This window comes from Fundulus heteroclitus, chromosome 22 (assembly GCF_011125445.2).
Source record: "Fundulus heteroclitus isolate FHET01 chromosome 22, MU-UCD_Fhet_4.1, whole genome shotgun sequence".
NCBI classification, from domain to species: domain Eukaryota; kingdom Metazoa; phylum Chordata; class Actinopteri; order Cyprinodontiformes; family Fundulidae; genus Fundulus; species Fundulus heteroclitus.
In genome coordinates this window covers 16,400,881-16,418,360 of record NC_046382.1, presented here as the reverse complement: position 1 = coordinate 16,418,360, position 17,480 = coordinate 16,400,881, and the positions used below count along the sequence as shown (strand labels likewise).

Genomic DNA, 17,480 nt, shown 5'->3' with positions numbered 1-17,480 from the left:
ACACCGCGTGGCATTGTCTAAATTTACACCAGTCACACGCAATATGATAAGACAACTTGGGCAATGTTAGCCTTCCTGTGTTAACGCGGTAGGTTCCAGTCCCAGTAGGACATAAGCGCATCATCAACCCAGCATGCATTGTGCAGGTAAAAAAATGGCAACCTCCATGGGTGAAAAATATAACAAAGAATATACAATTTTAAAAGTAAATGTGAGTTTTTATGTATCACAAACAGAAATTTTTAGGTTAACAGGAAAATTACAACATATTTGGGCCAACATGTTCAACTAGTCATGGATCCCTTTAAGGACTACAAGCGATTCAACCTGCTTTTGTATCCAAAATCTGTGTTATCAATTCCTTTCTGTGGTCGTATCCCAGGCCTTAGGAGTGTGCCACTAATATAGCTTTAAATTATATTCATCATGCTATTAGAAATTAGCACATATTGGAGCCACATTCAAAAGACTTCCTTGGTGAAGAAGTATAAAAACCCTTGAATTCATAATTTATTGTAGTAGCAGAAGGTCACTGAAAAAATACAAAAACAAAAGTCAACGTTTGGTATATTAGAAGGAAAAGCTTCCATGTCAAGAAATATTTTATTTTAATGAAGTCACCAGTGGCACAATTACCATTTCTAATAACAATTTGACAGGTTGTTTGGAATCGATTCCCACAGAAAAAGGGCATTTTCTGTCCCAACAAATGCATTTAGGGTTTACTAGATGCTACTGTAACTGTGTGCTTTGGTCAAATGAGATTAAGATTCAAGTTTTTCTACAGGAAACACAATAAGGTTTAGTATGAAACAAAGGACGTAAGAAAAAGCATATGCCCAAAAGCACATAAACCCACTTTTTAGTACAGCAGAGGCTCCGTCATGCTTTGGGCCGTGTCTCTTAAGAAAGGCCTGCAGAACTTGCTAAACTGCTTGAACTGTTAGAAACACCAAAATACTTTAAATAAACTGGTGGATTCTGCTGGAAATCTGTCATGACTGGTTCTTTCAGATTTAAAGGAGCTAGAAGTAATACTGACACCTTGTGGCTCAAACCGGTACTACAGCTTGCCAATCAGAATCTAACATGCCGTTTTTAAAACAGTGTGTTGCTGTTGTGAATTTTTACTTACACGGGACAGATATATGATGTTGTATTCTGTTCTGCCTCCGGTCCGCTTCCATGTTAGCAGGCTGCTGCTCTTTTGCCAAGATAAAATACCAAAATGCAGCGCTCTGTGTTGGGAACCCTGGGATCTCTCACATGATTGGCTGAGGAACCAGGACGTAAACACAGGCTACACACTGCACTGAAGCAGTTCCGGACCGTACTTCCAGGTTTGAAAGGAGGAAAAAAGAGACTAAGACATTGTTGATGGAGAGGACCAATTGTTTAAAGGGAATTATACGATTCAGCTTCATTTTACAGTAAATGTCTTACTTATAGCTCCTTTAAAAACACCTATGGCCAGAACAAGGCATATATAACCTTGTGAAACGTTACAGACGACCAACTACCCCGCTGAAGTATGAACAGCAGGGCTAATGATGATTGTGACACCAGTGACTCACTTGAACAGTTTAATATGGGTGTCCCCTACAAAAGCCATACATTCCCATTTAAACATACCTTTACCTGGGTTACCAACAAATTTGTATATTTTGCATCACATAATTCAGTCCAATTCAATACACAATTAGCTGTAAGTTGAACCACCTTCTCCCCTCCCACCAGGAGGCAATACTTAAATTAATCACTTAAATATTCAAAAAAACATAACTTGTCTTGTTTGAAGAAAGGAAAATGTAACACTTCAAAGAACAATTTCACCGGCAATTTTGTTTTATGTGAGAAACGGTCATGCTGACAGTATATTAGGCTTTATACTCCCACAGGTCTTTAATTCATACACAGACTACTGGCGAGCAGTCTAAATGAAAAACAGCATGACAAAATGAAAATACTGCAGGCAAAATATCAGCAGCAATGAACAGATGAAAGTCAAGAAGTCGGACAAGCTGTCCAAAGTTTTTTTTTTTTCCCCTCCCCCACCAATGTACAGTATACCAAATGTTCGGAAAAGCGCTTCAACCGCATTTACATCATTTATATAACACAGTGTCATTAGTTGGAATAAATGTCTATTGTCAATAGGGGGGAAAAAAGGCACAGAGCATTGCATTCACATGCAAATTATCTTTGGACCAACACAGCGGTGCAAGGCTCGCATAGAAAGTAAATCCAGACAGAAAAGTTGAGCATTTGCTGTTCCTATCAGTCCTACCACCTGTGCAAAAGCAACCATACAGCCAGTGAGAATGGAGTATCAGGGAGACAAATTCTCAAAAATCATAAAAGCCCACAGAAACCCTTTGAACCTTTCAGACCCCGTGATGGTCCGCTAAACGGAACGGATTGCCTCCAGGGCCACAATGGAGCTTAATCAGAGTCTGTATGTTTGGCAGCATTAACTGATGAGCTGAACTGCCTGCCTGCACCGAAAAACTTCCACCAGCTAAAGAAAGAAAAAAACAGGAACTATTTACTCTGGGACCATAGCCCAGACTTTGCAGGCCAAAACAGCATGCTTTACGTTACAATTAACAAATGGAACATGTATCTTATGACAGCAGAGCAAAAACGTATCATTTACTTCATGTCACTGTCAAATTAGCCATGAAACAATTACACCACAAACTTTAACTTCCAGTGGAAACCAATCGTTATGCCTTCTCTAAATTAGGTTCAATCCATCAAAAACCACTGCCCTCTACATTTATTGCCATTCATAGTAATTCATATATAAAAAATAATGTTTCACTGGAGTAGCATTATCTAACACTGACTAACCAAAATGCCACCTTTGCTGGCACTCCAAAAACATAATAATAATAATTTGCCTAAATCATTTTAATATTCTATTAGATTTTTTTTAAGCTGATCAGCTTGATTGCAAAACTTGTTGGTAATTAGTAATCCTGTTTCCATGTAATGTGGCAGAGGGGCCAATTTCTCTTAGCTGCTCTTTAAAATAGGAAAGACAACTGACCAATCAAGATGGCCACCTAAGTGTAGATCATCCTAAATCAGGAAATAGAAATAAAGAATAAGCAAATACTCATCTAAATATTCCTCATATCTCCACTGAGTGCAATGGTACAAGTTAAACACAACTGGAATTGCCATGTGTAAGGCTGAATGAGAATCCTGGTCTATTTTGCCACCATGCAGGTGAGCTAACAGAGGGTTTAAAATATATATATCTCCCCAAAACAAAGAGTAGGGTGATGGAGTCACCAAGCACCAAACACTGGACGCCATTCCCATGCCGACAGGTCATGTAGGAAAGGCACCAAAAGAGAGAGCAAGCCTTCTCCTGTCCTACAAAGTCTGCTAAAGTCTATGTACACGTTAACTCTTAAAGTTGGTTTTATGTGAAACAACATGAATGGAAGCTCAGGTTCTGTTAGTTGTTCCACGTACCAGATTAAAAACAAAGGGAGACTGAGCTTTTCAGTCCAACGCTGTGGAGCTGTCTACCCCTGCAGCTACATTTAGTTGACTCTTAAGAAGCAGTTAAAAACTTTTTTTAAACAGGCCTTTAGTTGAATGTTTATTTTTATTGTGATTTTATTGTAACTGTATCATATTCTTTGTTATTTTATTTCAATTGTTGTTTTATTGGTTTTCTGTACAGCGCTTTGTGATTGATTTGTCTGTGAAAGGTGCTTCATTACTTAACTTACTTAAAAAAAAAAAAAAAAAAGACACTCGTGCCCTGGACATTTTAAATAAAATGTAAAATATTCTGGTAGAAAACTGAAATTGGTTGATCACTGAATCTTAACAGTTTAGTTGTCCAAAACATGCAGTAAAATCAAGAGAGACGCTGCATTTCTAATATCGTCAGTATAAGTTTAAGCTATTGCAGAGAAAGTTGTATACTGTGATGTTTTTAAACCCATCTTCACAAGGGGTTCTTGTTTGTAACGATGGGTGTAAAGAGGCTGTAATTATACGGCAGACTTTCAGTCCTCCACAAGTTATCGCAAAACTCAAACAAAAAACAATAAACTTCTTAAATCCTGATAGCAGCTCTTCAACGCTTTGTGTTAAAAGGTCAAAACGCTGATCAAACCAAACAACTCCCATGACATTTAGGCGTCTCCGGCATCTTTTTCTTTTTTTTTTTTAAATGCTCCATCTTTGTTATCCAAATTACGTTGATGAATTCAGTGTTATTCAGTCCTCATTAACAGTAATCCAAAAGATTTGATTAACCTTAACGATCAAAAGTTTCTTTTAATCAGTTACTCCTGCAAACAGTTTCGTGCAATGATTTCCCACAGAAGGCCTAATGTTAGGTTGACTGACTGTAATCTGTGAATAAAAATGTTTGCAAATATGGAACAAGAAAGATGGCCGCTGGATCTCAACATAAAGCTGGAGCAAGAAGAGGTAGTGCAACCCTTCAGGATTTAATTCACGTCATCGTGTTCCTTTTTTCTCCCTCATGTGTGACACAAAAGAGGAGAAGAAAACGAAAACTGCCGTATAAATGCAGTCTACATGTTCAACAATGGAAAGCCAGGCCAGTCAGGCTCAATCACAATCACATCAGTTCTGTAAAGCCTCAGGAACCAGTTATTCCCAAAGTTCACCAGCAGAGGGCAGCATAACACAATTTAAAAGCCAAGCTGCCGCCACAGCCAACAGCTTCAAAAGGTTCCTACCAGCATTGACTATGGCGTCCACCTCCAGGACAGTGATGTCGCCCTTGTAGAGAGACACTTTATCGGCCAGGCCTCCTCCAGCTGGGAGCTCCTTCTCATCTTCATCTTTGTTCTTGGCTGAAGTAACACAAGCGCAAGATATTAAGCCACAGAAAGACCATGTCACCAAAACATGTGACTTGCATTCAGCTATACAGGAGATTTCAGGTGTGCTTAAAAAGGGCCAGCAATTCAGCCAAATGGTGTTAAAAAAATAAATAAAATTGGTTTTGTATCATAAAGGGACGTTTATAGAAAGGCCACAATAAAATGTTCAAAAATATTTAAATAACATTTTAAAATAAGCTGATAGGGCAGGAAAAATAACATTAAAAAATATATTATTCATCATAAAAATAAGACATGAAGCATTTGCAAGTTTGTGCAATTTGTATCTCCTGTCTATGGCTCATTGGAAGGTTAATAAATGAATAATATTTCTATGTCACAAGTCAGTAATATGAACTTACTCTGTAAATGAAGTCCTGCGATAGAGCTGAACGATTTTGGAAAATAATCTAACTGTGATTTTTTTTTCTTAATATTGTGATTTAATGCAATTTTTTTTCCAGTTTAATTTATCATGTGTTTTTAAAATATATACAAACAACAAATCAATTTGTTTTCTCGCCATGTGGATTAGTTGCTAAAAGACCCACAGCATCTAAACTTGGAGCAGAAATGATTGTGTTCTGCCTACGATATATTTCAACCAAAATTGCAATTTTGACTTTAACCACAAGCAAAAAAATGGCCTCTAAATAAAGATGTTTGTAAACAAGGACTATTTTAAATATGAACTTTTAATGTTTCTTTTGATCAGAATATTATTCAAGAGAACAGCTTTTAATTTAATTGGACATCAATCTTTGTTGAACATAAAATGCAAAGTCCAACCAACAAGCAAGTCTATGTATTAAACTGATTGACCAGTACTTAATGCTATGTATGATTATATAAACTTCAAAACAAGTAATAAAGTTAGATTATCTCACTGCTGCAATTGTCTTCCCTTCCATGTGGAGGCAAACCCACTTCAAACATTTTACTGACACCTAATGGACGTGTCTAATTCCCTAATTGTTACATAGCCAAAAATTGCAGACCTCTGCGATTTGGACCTCTGCCTCATTCATGTTAGTACTCATGTGGTCAGAAACATTAATACTTCATATTTTGTCAGGGGTTTAATGCACTTAACTGGAGTACTTTTTTTACTAATACAAACACAAAACAATAAACTGATTGGGAAAGGTTTTAAAACATGGAACGTCAAGGCACTTTGTTTTAACATCTCCCAGAAATATCCAAATCAAACTCCCCGAAGTATGAAAGGAAAAACATGCATTTAGTAAACAGCTCCAAACAAACCTGAAAAGACCAGCTACAAATAACCAGAGGCTTGAGATTTCAAGATTAATACTTTAAGGATTCTCTGATTTTCTTTTTCTTCACATCCAGTTTGCTTGATTGTTTTTCTTCTAATCTAGCTGTGTTTACAGTCAAAATCAGGTAAATGTGTTGTATTACTGTAACTCCAGCTGGTAGGTGAAACAATCAGACGTGATACCTTACAGCAGTGCTTCCAATCCCCCAGGCCAGTAGAAATGAGATCCTGCAGCCTCTGGATGTTTTCCTCCCCCGACACGCCTGATTTGAATGAGCACCCAACTAACAAGTTTCGGGACCCAACTTAATGCAGGCCTATAAAAAGTAAATCGATCATCTGAATCATGTGCTTCAACATGACTTTTCACTCAGTTCTGCAGGAGTCTGCTCATGAATTATTCATTTTACACCAGGTGTTTTCAAGGAGGGAAATGCCAAAATAAAAAAAATAAATAAAAACGTGTGCAGGATGTCGGTTCTGCAGGACCAGGACTGCACAGCAGCATTCTGATACTGGACTATGGTTGGGAAGCACTGCACTACAGAATTGAACAATCTTAAATGAATCCCAGGTATCAAAAAGGTTTTAATGGTTAATAAACAATGACCTTTTTACATAGTATATATGTCCACTTTAGTCATTTTAGACCTTTTTTAAACCAACACGTTTTTGTATTGATGATGGGAGAGTCAAACTAGAACATGAAGAATGCAGACAAAGCTATTAGCACCAAGGGTAAATAAATTCATGTTTTAAGTGCAGCAGCATAATGTCACTCTGTAAAAATCCAGCCTTTAACATGGGTACAAACAAATTAGTAAAAAAAAAAAATTATTAAAAGAAGTGAAATATTTTAAACTAAAATCATTGTTTGCACAGTGATGATTACTCATGGTGTCAATATTTAGTACCAAGCCCTTTTGCGAGGAGGACAGCACTTATGTGGCTTTCCATCTGCTGTCGAAACTCAGACATCCAGGCTTTCCGATCGGAAAAATCAACCGTAACGGCCGCTAAGGTCCGACGTTCCCCTCGGAAAGCCGGAGAATTTTTTTATTTTTTTTACGGGCGATTGTTGGATTCAACATGGCAGCTCCTCGAATCAACAACAGTAAGCTGTGTTACATGTTAATGTTACATGTAGCAGCTGTAACTGTGAAGCGAACAATTAAAAAGTGGTGTTTCCATGTAGAAACTAACGCTTTAAAGGACTTATAAGAGGTACTATGAACAAAACAAGAGCTTTCCTGGCCGTCACCATAATGGAATGCTAACATTTTGTTTTTTTTTTGTTTGTATTTAGTATATTAACTGGGGCGCTTTTTACTCGGGTTTACCCCATTCCCAGCTCCTATTTAGGATTTGCATAAGGAATGCAACGTTAGTCCTCCCTAATGACATTTTATGAGGATGGAGCATGCAGACGCAGGGACCTCTGGCTCTCCCTCAGCCCTCTTTCATGCTCTCTTCTCTCCCGCTCAGCCCTCACAGGTTTTCTACCAGCTCAACCCTTTCAGTGTTAATTGGCCCACACGTTTTTGGATCATTATCATATTTAAATGACCCAGTGACAACCTGTTCCGAGTTTTCCCGCAGAGACAAACCACCAAATTCGTATTTAAAATGCCCTGTTATTTGCAGGGCTCATAATGGTACCATGCACTCTTTTAAGGAGAACTGGTGATACATCAAATTGCAGTCGTCATCGCAATATCCGTGTTTTTAATATTGCCGTTGCAAACGGCTGCTTGGATGCAGTATTTGAGTGGTTATTATCCTCGAAGGCACATTTAATAACAAACTGCGTGCAAATAATGTATTTGGACTTTTAACTATCCGGTGCAGAAACTTGATGTTGCTCTCAGTCAAATGCATGCTAGCAGAAAGTGGTGGGAAAACGGTGATGGTGCAAAACCAAGGAAAAGTTGTTTAATTAAAATCAGTGTTATCACAATTTACTACTACTATAGTATAGTATTTGTCCTTATGTAGTAGAGCCCTACTGTCAAGCTTCCCACCAGGACCTTTGGAAGAAAAACAGACCCACAGCATCACAGATCTCCCACCATGCTCTGGTGTTTCACACCAAGATGCCATTTTCTGCTGCTCTGACCTCTTAAGGTTGTTTTTTTCCCTCCCTATCTGTCGTCCTCACTCTGTTCATTGGGATGATAAACATCCTGTCCTCCATCCAGCCTCGTGGCTAAAACCAGCAGGCCTGTGTCACATCACCCGAATGCATAGAACATTTATAGGTAAATAGAAGTTTCTAGACTCTGGGAAGATCTTAAAACTGTGAGGTATAAATATTAACGCTTCAGTGACATTTTTGTTCAGGGGTTGTTGGGGGAAGTTTGCCACAAATGATTTTGTTGAAAACGATTACTTCCTAAAATTGATTTTTTTTTTGCAGTAAATTTAAATGTAGTTAGATTGATTTTGCTAAAACTGTCGCTGTAAGATTGTGCTACTGAAATAAAAGATTAATTTACTATAAGGTTTTTGTACACATTAAATCTGTTCACATCTATACATTCGGTAATTAGCAACGCTATAGGTTAAATATTTAAAAGCAAACACTGTCAAGTCTATGGAAGTTGCTGGTGAAGATTCTCAGTCTATGGAAGTTGTTTGCTGGCCTGTTTTATTCCTTCTCTAATGGTAGGTTAATTATTCTTTGCCATTGTTGTTAGTTCTCCAAAGTACAAAAAAATAATCCCAACCTTAAATGGAATGTAAAGTTTACCTCATATTGATCTTGGAGCTCTGCACCCCTGATTCTTTCATCTGAATAAACTCTACATATTCTGATTTGAACGTGTAAAATAAGACAAGAGTAGAGAGTATAGGGTATCAGATGTAGCTGATACTCTATACTGCCAAAAGCATTTGCTCACCTGCCTTGGCTCACATATGAATTTAACTGACATCCCATTGTTAATCCTTAATAGGGTTCAACATGTTGTTGGTCCGCCTTTTGCAGCTGTAACAGCCTCAGCTCTTCTGGGAAGGATGTTCACAAGGTGCTGGAGTGTTTCTAGGATTTTTTTTACCCTTCTTCCAGAAGTGCATTTATGAGGTCAGACATTGATGTTGGACGAGAAGGCCCGGCTCTCAGTTTCTGCTCTAATCCGTCCCAAAGGTGTTCAAAGGACCTGTAGCGTTTCTGCATTTGTCGCTGTGGAGCTCTATGTTCACAAGAATCAGAAGGACAGGATTGTTCTTCATAGAGTAATGTTGTAAAAAAGACTGAGTCCCTTACCAATAAAATTCTGTTATAAACATTTGTGTCCATACATCTAAATCTGCCAGAATACTGACAGGTTTAGTAGGATGAACCCTTTTGAGGCGCCTTGATATTATGACCAGACCACCAACGCTTATTTAAATAATGAACACCTGAAATCGCAGTGCGCATGACCAACATGCTCTCAGTAGGCAGAGGCAGTATTGTAGGCAGAGGGGAACAAATACTATGGCCCCAAGCTCGGATCGTCCAATCAAAATACTGGAATTGCACACGTTCCGTTTAGGTTCTGCCGGATAGTGTGTGACCATCTAGTGCTGGTTATCTTTGCTAGCTCATTGAAGGATCAATGAGAATCTTTTCTGTTCAATAAATTAACATTATGAGTGAGCCTTTATTTGTAATTTTATGTATAAAAAATAAATTACATTTAGCTTATATAAAAAGGTTGCTTTATGCAATGATATCTGTTTAATCTAAAATTGATTAAAGTCCGGTTGTAAGCATCACAATAAAAATTGTGGCTGCTATAGGTGTCGAGTTTTTGTGCCCCACTTAACTCATCATGCCAGAGACGGCAGTGGTCAGGACTAAAGTCAGTCAAGGTCATCCACACCACACACTCTCCTCCGTGTCTTTATGGACATTGTTTTGTGTTCTGGTGCCACTGAGCTATATTATACACTGGAGTGCTAATAGCCCGCTGTTAGAACGAGTCGCTTTGAAGCCACCAGCCGCCATATTGGTACTCCCTATTTTCCCCCAGTAACTAGGGAATATGTGCGCTACAGCATCGATTAACGAGGATTTTTTCCATGTTCAGGGGGGCTTAAAACTTTTAAAATGTCAAATGCCATATACTTTTATGTTATGTTCTAAAACTATCAAGAACAGAGAAAGTCATGTGCTGAAATATTTTGCATTATATTCATTTAAATATACATATATAAAAATAAAAAAAAAAATAAATAAATAAATAAATATACATATATAACATTTATAAATATATAAATAACAATATACAAAAACATATATATGTATACATATATATACATATATATACACATATTTATATATACATATATATATATATTTAATATGAATAACATGTAAAATATTTCAGCACCTAATTTCCCAGTAGTTGATAGTGTTAGTACATCCACTGCCTGTAAAATTACCTGTGAAACGTTTTCACACAGCCAGAAAACTGCTTGTTGTTGCAACCAAATCCTATGGGATTCTGTGAGAGTAGGGAGTAGCAAGATGGCGGCCAGTGACTTCAGTTTTTCGGCAAAATCAGCACTCCAGTGTATTATATAGCTCAGTGTCTGGTGCACAGTCATGTTGGACTCTCCAAAACCTCTTGGTTTGCTGATGCGTGATTCGTCACTCCAGAGAACGCACCTCCACTGCTCTGGAGTCCAGTGGCGGCCAGCTTGGCTCCACTGCATCCAGCGCTTTGCGTTGCACTTGGTGCTGTATGGCTTGGATGCAGCTGCTCGGCCAAGGAAACCCATTCCATGAATCTCTCTACGCACTTTTCATGAGCTAAACTGAAGGCCACATGAGCTTTGGAAGGTTGTAGCGATTGGTTGCAGACAGTTGCCGACCCATGGGCACATCTGCACATCAGCATCTGCCGCCTACTGCTGTGTGGCTGAGTTGCTGTCGTTCCCAATCACTTCCACTTTGTTATAAAACCCGCTGACAGTTGACTGGAATATTTAGGTGTGAGGAAATTTCATGACTGGACTTGTCGCACCGGTGGAATCCCATCACAGAACCACGCTTGAGTTCACTGAGATCCGGAGCGCGACCCGTTCTATCACTAACGTTTGTGGGAACAGTCTGCATGCCTGCTGCTTGATTTTATACAACTGTGGCCATGGAAGTGATTGACCTTGATTATTTGGATGGGGGAGTGAATAGATTTGGCAATATAGTGTATTTGGATGACTAATCATAAGAAGATCATGATCAAATGCAGATAGGATACTGGCTCAGTCTGTGCAAGGTAGGCAGTAGGTAAGTTGAGAAGTCTTCAGTTTTATTTAGGAGGAGGGGGGACCTTCAGTCTTCCCTATAAAAAACCTGTTATCCTACCTCAACTTAGATGGCATTCAGTACTATTAACAATGAACCAAAAGTCTCTTACGTCTAGTTTCCTCTCTCCAACTAGGAATGTTGTCCAGTTGTGTAAAATCTTTGCGATACTCCTTGCGCCTCTCCTCCCGATCTAGTCGAAGGAGTCGTTCTGTTAAAAGAAAAGATGAAAAAAAGATGAAAGAGTTCAAGAGGTTGTGAATACTTTTGCACGGCACTGCAAATGAAATGAGAAAAGGTCGACTTTAAAAACACGTGTAAAACAATTCACTTTTAAATACAAATACGCATACAACGGGCACCTTTCCCTGGAACAAATAAAAGCTTAACCTTTGGAGGACGAAGAACTGAGGAAGACCCTAAATGTGGTTGAAAATACACGACGCTTCGGTTCAACCTTTGGGAGATCTCACAGTCGGCCGGTCGTACATTTAAAGCGTTACTGCGGTGCAGGCTATCTGTTTTCTACCCATCGCTTACATTTCTGATTTCCACGGCTGCTTTTATTCTACATGGATGAATAAAAAAGGCAGCTGAACACAGCAAAGCTTTCTGGACTACAATAAAACACTCCGTCACCAGGCTGAACAATTCATCAAAGTTTAGCTACCGTGACAGGTAACTGGAACTAAATCTAACCGTTCATGCAGCATGAAACTGTATGAAGCACCGATTAAATGGCATTGATGTCTATCATGAAAGAAGTAATTTTCTGTGCCATTAAACCTTTTACCTTTATTTTTAACATATCCTTCTTAACTGGATTTTTTTCCAGATAACATTAAAATAGGTGTTTTCAGCTAAGGTGTTGGATTGAACAGGGTAGGCAGGTATAAGCCTCGGCTTCAGCGTATAAATGATTGGTTTAAAGAATTGTGTTTCATCTTGTTTCCTTTTTTTTTTTTTTTGCAATGTTAGAAATTTACTAAAATAAATACATCAAATCAAGCTACAGGACACCTATATGGGTTTACTGTACCGTAGTGGAGAATATAATGTTGCAGACATCTCAGAACAACACAGTAGTGGGAAAAAAAAAAGAAACTAAGGCTGACTGAGCCTTTAAATCTGATCTTTACCACATTTTTTTGGTGTCGTCTGGTTCCAAACCAGTGGGTTTTGTTTGTTGTGCCGAGTGACCATGATATCTGCTATTAACAGCAGAAGCTTTAACTTTTTTTTTATTATTGTTGCGTTTAAAGGCAGTAATACCGTTAATTAAAGGCAAATATAATGCGTAGCTTAATTTTTGTGAATATTTAAATGATATTGGAAGGAAATATAAAAGTTGTTGCACATTATTAAGAAGTTTCTTCATGTAACTGGTAACAGAAAAGTGAAAAAAACGTGTGTCTGGTAGAGGAGATGGGTTGCTTTAAGTTTATAGCAAATATATAGTTTATAGCTTAAATCGGAGCCAGCCGGACTTTTGCTCAGTTTTTCCGACGTTTTCTGAAAACGTGAGCGAAAGTCCGGTTGCCCTCCGATTCAAGCCTGTCTGCTGTTGCGATGACACGGATAACTGAGAATTTGCACAGGCGTGTTTAAGTTTACATGTTCTTATTACATATCCTTTTACATATTCAACTACAGATACAAAAAAAAAAATCAAATTAAACCATATATCTCTCCATACACAGAAACGGTAAAGTTCTATGTGAGACAGAAGTCCAAATAGATCATTTATTCCTGAAAACTTTCACATGTTTTATAAGCGCAGCAGCCATGTTACTCAGAGTCCTCTCAGAGAGCTCCTAACTTAGCCTAAGAATTCCTCCCAAGGCGTTTTAGCTTGAACCTGTTGCTAGGTGTGAGGTGCCTTTAAGAGCTGTGATTGGTTGATAGTACAAGAAAAATAAACACAAATGCTCTTTTAGTAATGAAAGCAGAGAAATGGACTGACTAGACTGGATTCAGAAATGTGACATGATGATGAAACTTAAAAATTAAGTGATTGTTGCACAGCATCGAAATGTTTGAATGCACTTTATTTGTGTCCTCATCATTGGTTTGATTTGCGTGTTATGTTTATTCGCCATACTGGTCGTTTTACTCCTTCATCTGTTTGATATTAATGATCACTCACCTTTCAGCACTTTACTGGGAATTCCTGCTTGTATAAAGTGGTTGGATTTGGCAAAATGCTTTTACGCACCCACCTGGAAAGTGAGAAACGCTCTTTTCTCACCTCTTTTATCTTGTCTAGCATGTGTATTTATGTCGATTTTTTTCCAATTCTTCTTAAACGTTTCTGCCCCGTACATCGGCACCGCAGCCAGCAGGCAAAGGACACTGAGACTGAGACGGTCGGAGCGGGGCATCGTGAACCAACTTTTTAACTTAAAGCCACCTTAGCAGGCTTTTTTTGTTCAATGGTGAATATACCTATTTACTGAACAAAGGAGAATTACCAGTCAATAACTGATGTTTCTTCAAATGAGCTGAAAAAGGTTCTTAATATTTACAACATTCCTAAATACTTGCTAAACGTTTCATGGCAATATTTACCAAAAAGGTATAAATTAAGCTAAACTTTGTGATAAATGTTTAAGTCAAAGATCTGTGTGTTTCAATGAAGACTTTTGAAAGGTACTTTTAACGGTCTTTTAGATGACCTTTTAAATGCATAACACTCCTATTATTATAATATTACAATGTTCCAGCACATTTTAGAAGAAATGTATTGCAAAATTATTTACAGCTCCAATTACTTTGCAACACGGTGTATATCCAGACGAATATCTACAGTAGTTTGCAAAGACTCGTACCATTCAATCGTTTTTCTTGTTTTGCTTTGTTTTGTTTTTTTAGTCACGCCACAACCACAAACTTTGGCTACAGGGATTTTATAGAAACAGGTATAGTACCACAGCTGACAAGTCAGGGATAAAGTTATAGAGCCTCTCACGGAGCTCTGTTCCAACTATCATCTGGAAGTATAGTGGATGGCACAAGGACATGGTCATCCACTTATAGACGGAGAAAAGGCCGTACCTATCAGAGAAACAGCCAGAAGTATGGTAACTCTGCAGCAGCTGCAGAGATCAACAGCTCAGGTGAGAGAATATGGTAAAGGGGACGACTATGAGTCCCACAGGTCACATCTGATCTGGAGGAGTGGCAAGAGGAAAGCCATACTTTAAAAGTATCCATAAAAAGTCCAGTTTGCCATTTGCTTCGTGCCACAAGCCACGTTGCGCAAACACGTAGAACAAGGTGCTCTGAACAGCTGAGACCAGAATTCACCTTTTTTTGGCCTGCATTCAAAACACTGCGTGCTGTAAAACTGACAGCACATCACCCCGAACGCATCGTATCAAAGCTGAAACACGTTGGGGATGCTCTTCTGAAGTAGGAACGGGCAACTTTGTCCAGAGCGAATGGGAAGACGGATGAAGCTAAATACAGGACCATCCCGGAAGCAGACCTGCTGGAGGCTGCAAAGGATGCAGGGCTGAGGCAGAGGTTCATCGCCCAGCTGGAGGACAGCCCTAAACATTTAACTAGAGCTACAGATGGTTCAAGATGCATTCACCCTACGATTTGCCTGCCCAGTCAAAGTCAAGAGCCTGAATCCAAAGGATAACCTGAAAAATACCATTCAATGATGGACAGGGATTAAAAAAAATTAAAAAACGGGAGAAGGATGAAGCTTCTGCATGTGCAAAGCTGGTAGGGACACTTTGACTGTGGCTGCATTCCATTATGTGTTTTAAGAGCAGAGCTCACTCGGTGACAGAGGCGGAACGCGCGCAGAACTAATAAACCATTAATTACGCATATGTTGTACCTCAGGAAGAGAAACGCAACGAAAGAACGAAAAAAAAAAAGAAAAGCTCCACCGTGTGACGAGGTCAACCCGTTGCCATAAGGCCAGGCCGGGCGAGGGGTTCCCTTTTTGACAGTCAACAGGTCCAAGACTCCTTTGCACTCAAAACGAGAACCACGTCAAACATGTTTCACCGCTTTAAAAACACCGAAAATTCAGCTTTTTTCTTTCTTTCTTCTTCTTCTTCTATTGCTGCAGGTGAAACAATTGCATTGTTTAATCAGCACTGGCTTTAAGAGAAAGGGGGGAGAGAGCAGACGCTTGTGGTTACAAGGGCATGCGCGTGGTCCCAGAATGGGCTGTCTGCACCTTTCTGGGCTAATGCTGCTGTAAGGGTGTACGACATAGGTGGAAAACCAGGAAATACTGTAGTAGATAGTGGCCGTCATTCAAGCACAGAAATGTAACAGGGGGGGAAACAAAAAAAAAACCTATCGGTGCTACCGGAGAGGCAAGAAGGAGCGAAAGGTGCTGCTGCGAATGTCAAGCCGTGCATTATATGAAGCAGAGGCGCAACAGTAACATCTGTGCAGCCGCCGTCTGGGATTAACAGAGCAGGCTGGAAAGGGGGGGGAGAAAAATAAGTTGTTAAGGCAGAAAACACACAGAGTGGCTGTCAGTGTTGGGGTTCTAATTCATGCCGTCTGCCGTGGAGGCGATAGCCACATTAACAGCACCACCACCACCCCGTCCAAAACAACCCTTACCTTTCTCAGTCTTCCAGTCCTTTTTCTTTTTGCTCATGCTGCCGGGGTGATACGACTTGGAAAGGTTGTTTTTTGAATGTGACAACCCCAGGCTCACAGTGAGTGGAGTTCCAGGGGCGGGGAAGAAAACAGAAACGTAAAGTGAAACAGCCTCTGGACGGTTGTCTCACCTGTGAAGCTGTCAAATTTCTATGGACCCCCTTGAGTCCCCTCAACCTACCGTGATTGCGCCGTAAACGCTGTGTGGGGATTCGGGCTGCGCGATTGGCTCGGAGGAATGAGAAAGTCGGCGTGTGATTGGTCCGCCGGAGCGGTCGATCACGGCGAGGCGACGCTTGGAGTGGAGTGAGGGTAGGTTGTTTCCGGTAGTTCGCCCCCCCCCCCCCCCCCCCCCTGTTAGCGTTGAGGCAGGTTGGAGAGTTGCGCCGGTGTTGTGTCGGAAAATGCACCCAGGTGTATTTCAGCAGCTAGCTTACATGGCCGATATAAAATTAGTAAATTATCTCGTCATTGTGGGTTCTTAAGAACATGGATCAGTTTTCTCATTGTTACTTTAGCCGATTCATTTGTGAAAACAGGTGTTTTAAGATTCTCTTTTTGAGATGGAGGGTGCTTTTTATGGCAAGGGTGCATTTTTCGGCATAACACTGGACACAGGGCGGTTACTTTAAATAACTGCGAATAAACATTCCTGTAAGGCAAAAACACCGGAATAATAATAATATTATTATTTATTTTTATTATTATTATTATTATTATTATTATTATTATTATTATTATTATTATTATTATTATTATTATTATTATTTCTGTGTTTTTGCCTTACAGGAATGTTTATTCGCAATTATTTAAAGTACTTAAAATTGAACTGCCAAGTTGATGTTCCTGGAAGGTTTTCTCCCTGCTCTTTCATAAGCATAATAACCTGTCAATTATTATTATTATTATTATTATTGTTGTTGTTGTTGTTGTTGTTGTCCTTTTTAATAGAAATTTGAAGGATTGCATAAAAGCTAATTGTTTAAGCTGCTGTGATCCTTCAAGGAGTTCATACAGTTGGTTTTAGATGGATGGATGGATGGATGGATGGATGGATGGATGGATGGATGGATGGATGGATGGATGGATGGATGGATGGATGGATGGATGGATGGATATAAGATTGAATAAAGACATTTTAAATATGAAAAAGGTAAAAAAAATGCATTTCATATGATAGATAGATAGATAGATAGATAGATAGATAGATAGATAGATAGATAGATAGATAGATAGATAGATAGATAGATAGATAGATAGATACACGCACACACACAAACTTTAGAACCTTAGTTTATTATGAATATTGATGCCATATTTGTCCTTCCTACAGAGCACAGGTCTGTATCTCACAGGACAGACCAGATCAGACCAGTAAGTTGGAGTGTCA

General features: G+C 39.1%; 1 protein-coding gene across 1 annotated transcript in view; it reads right to left on the bottom strand.

Annotated features, from left to right (window-relative positions):
* The window catches only part of macrod2 (mono-ADP ribosylhydrolase 2), a 248,107-nt gene extending 231,824 nt beyond the window's left edge, over positions 1 to 16,283 (bottom strand). Inside the window, exons 1-3 of the mRNA XM_036125890.1 lie at positions 16,052 to 16,283; positions 11,568 to 11,666; positions 4,737 to 4,853 (exon numbers count right to left, since the gene is read on the bottom strand). Coding sequence (XP_035981783.1) covers positions 4,737 to 4,853; positions 11,568 to 11,666; positions 16,052 to 16,088 — 253 coding nt within the window. The 5' untranslated portion in view covers positions 16,089 to 16,283. The remainder of the gene's footprint in view (positions 1 to 4,736; positions 4,854 to 11,567; positions 11,667 to 16,051) is intronic.
* Positions 16,284 to 17,480: the final 1,197 nt, after the last annotated feature.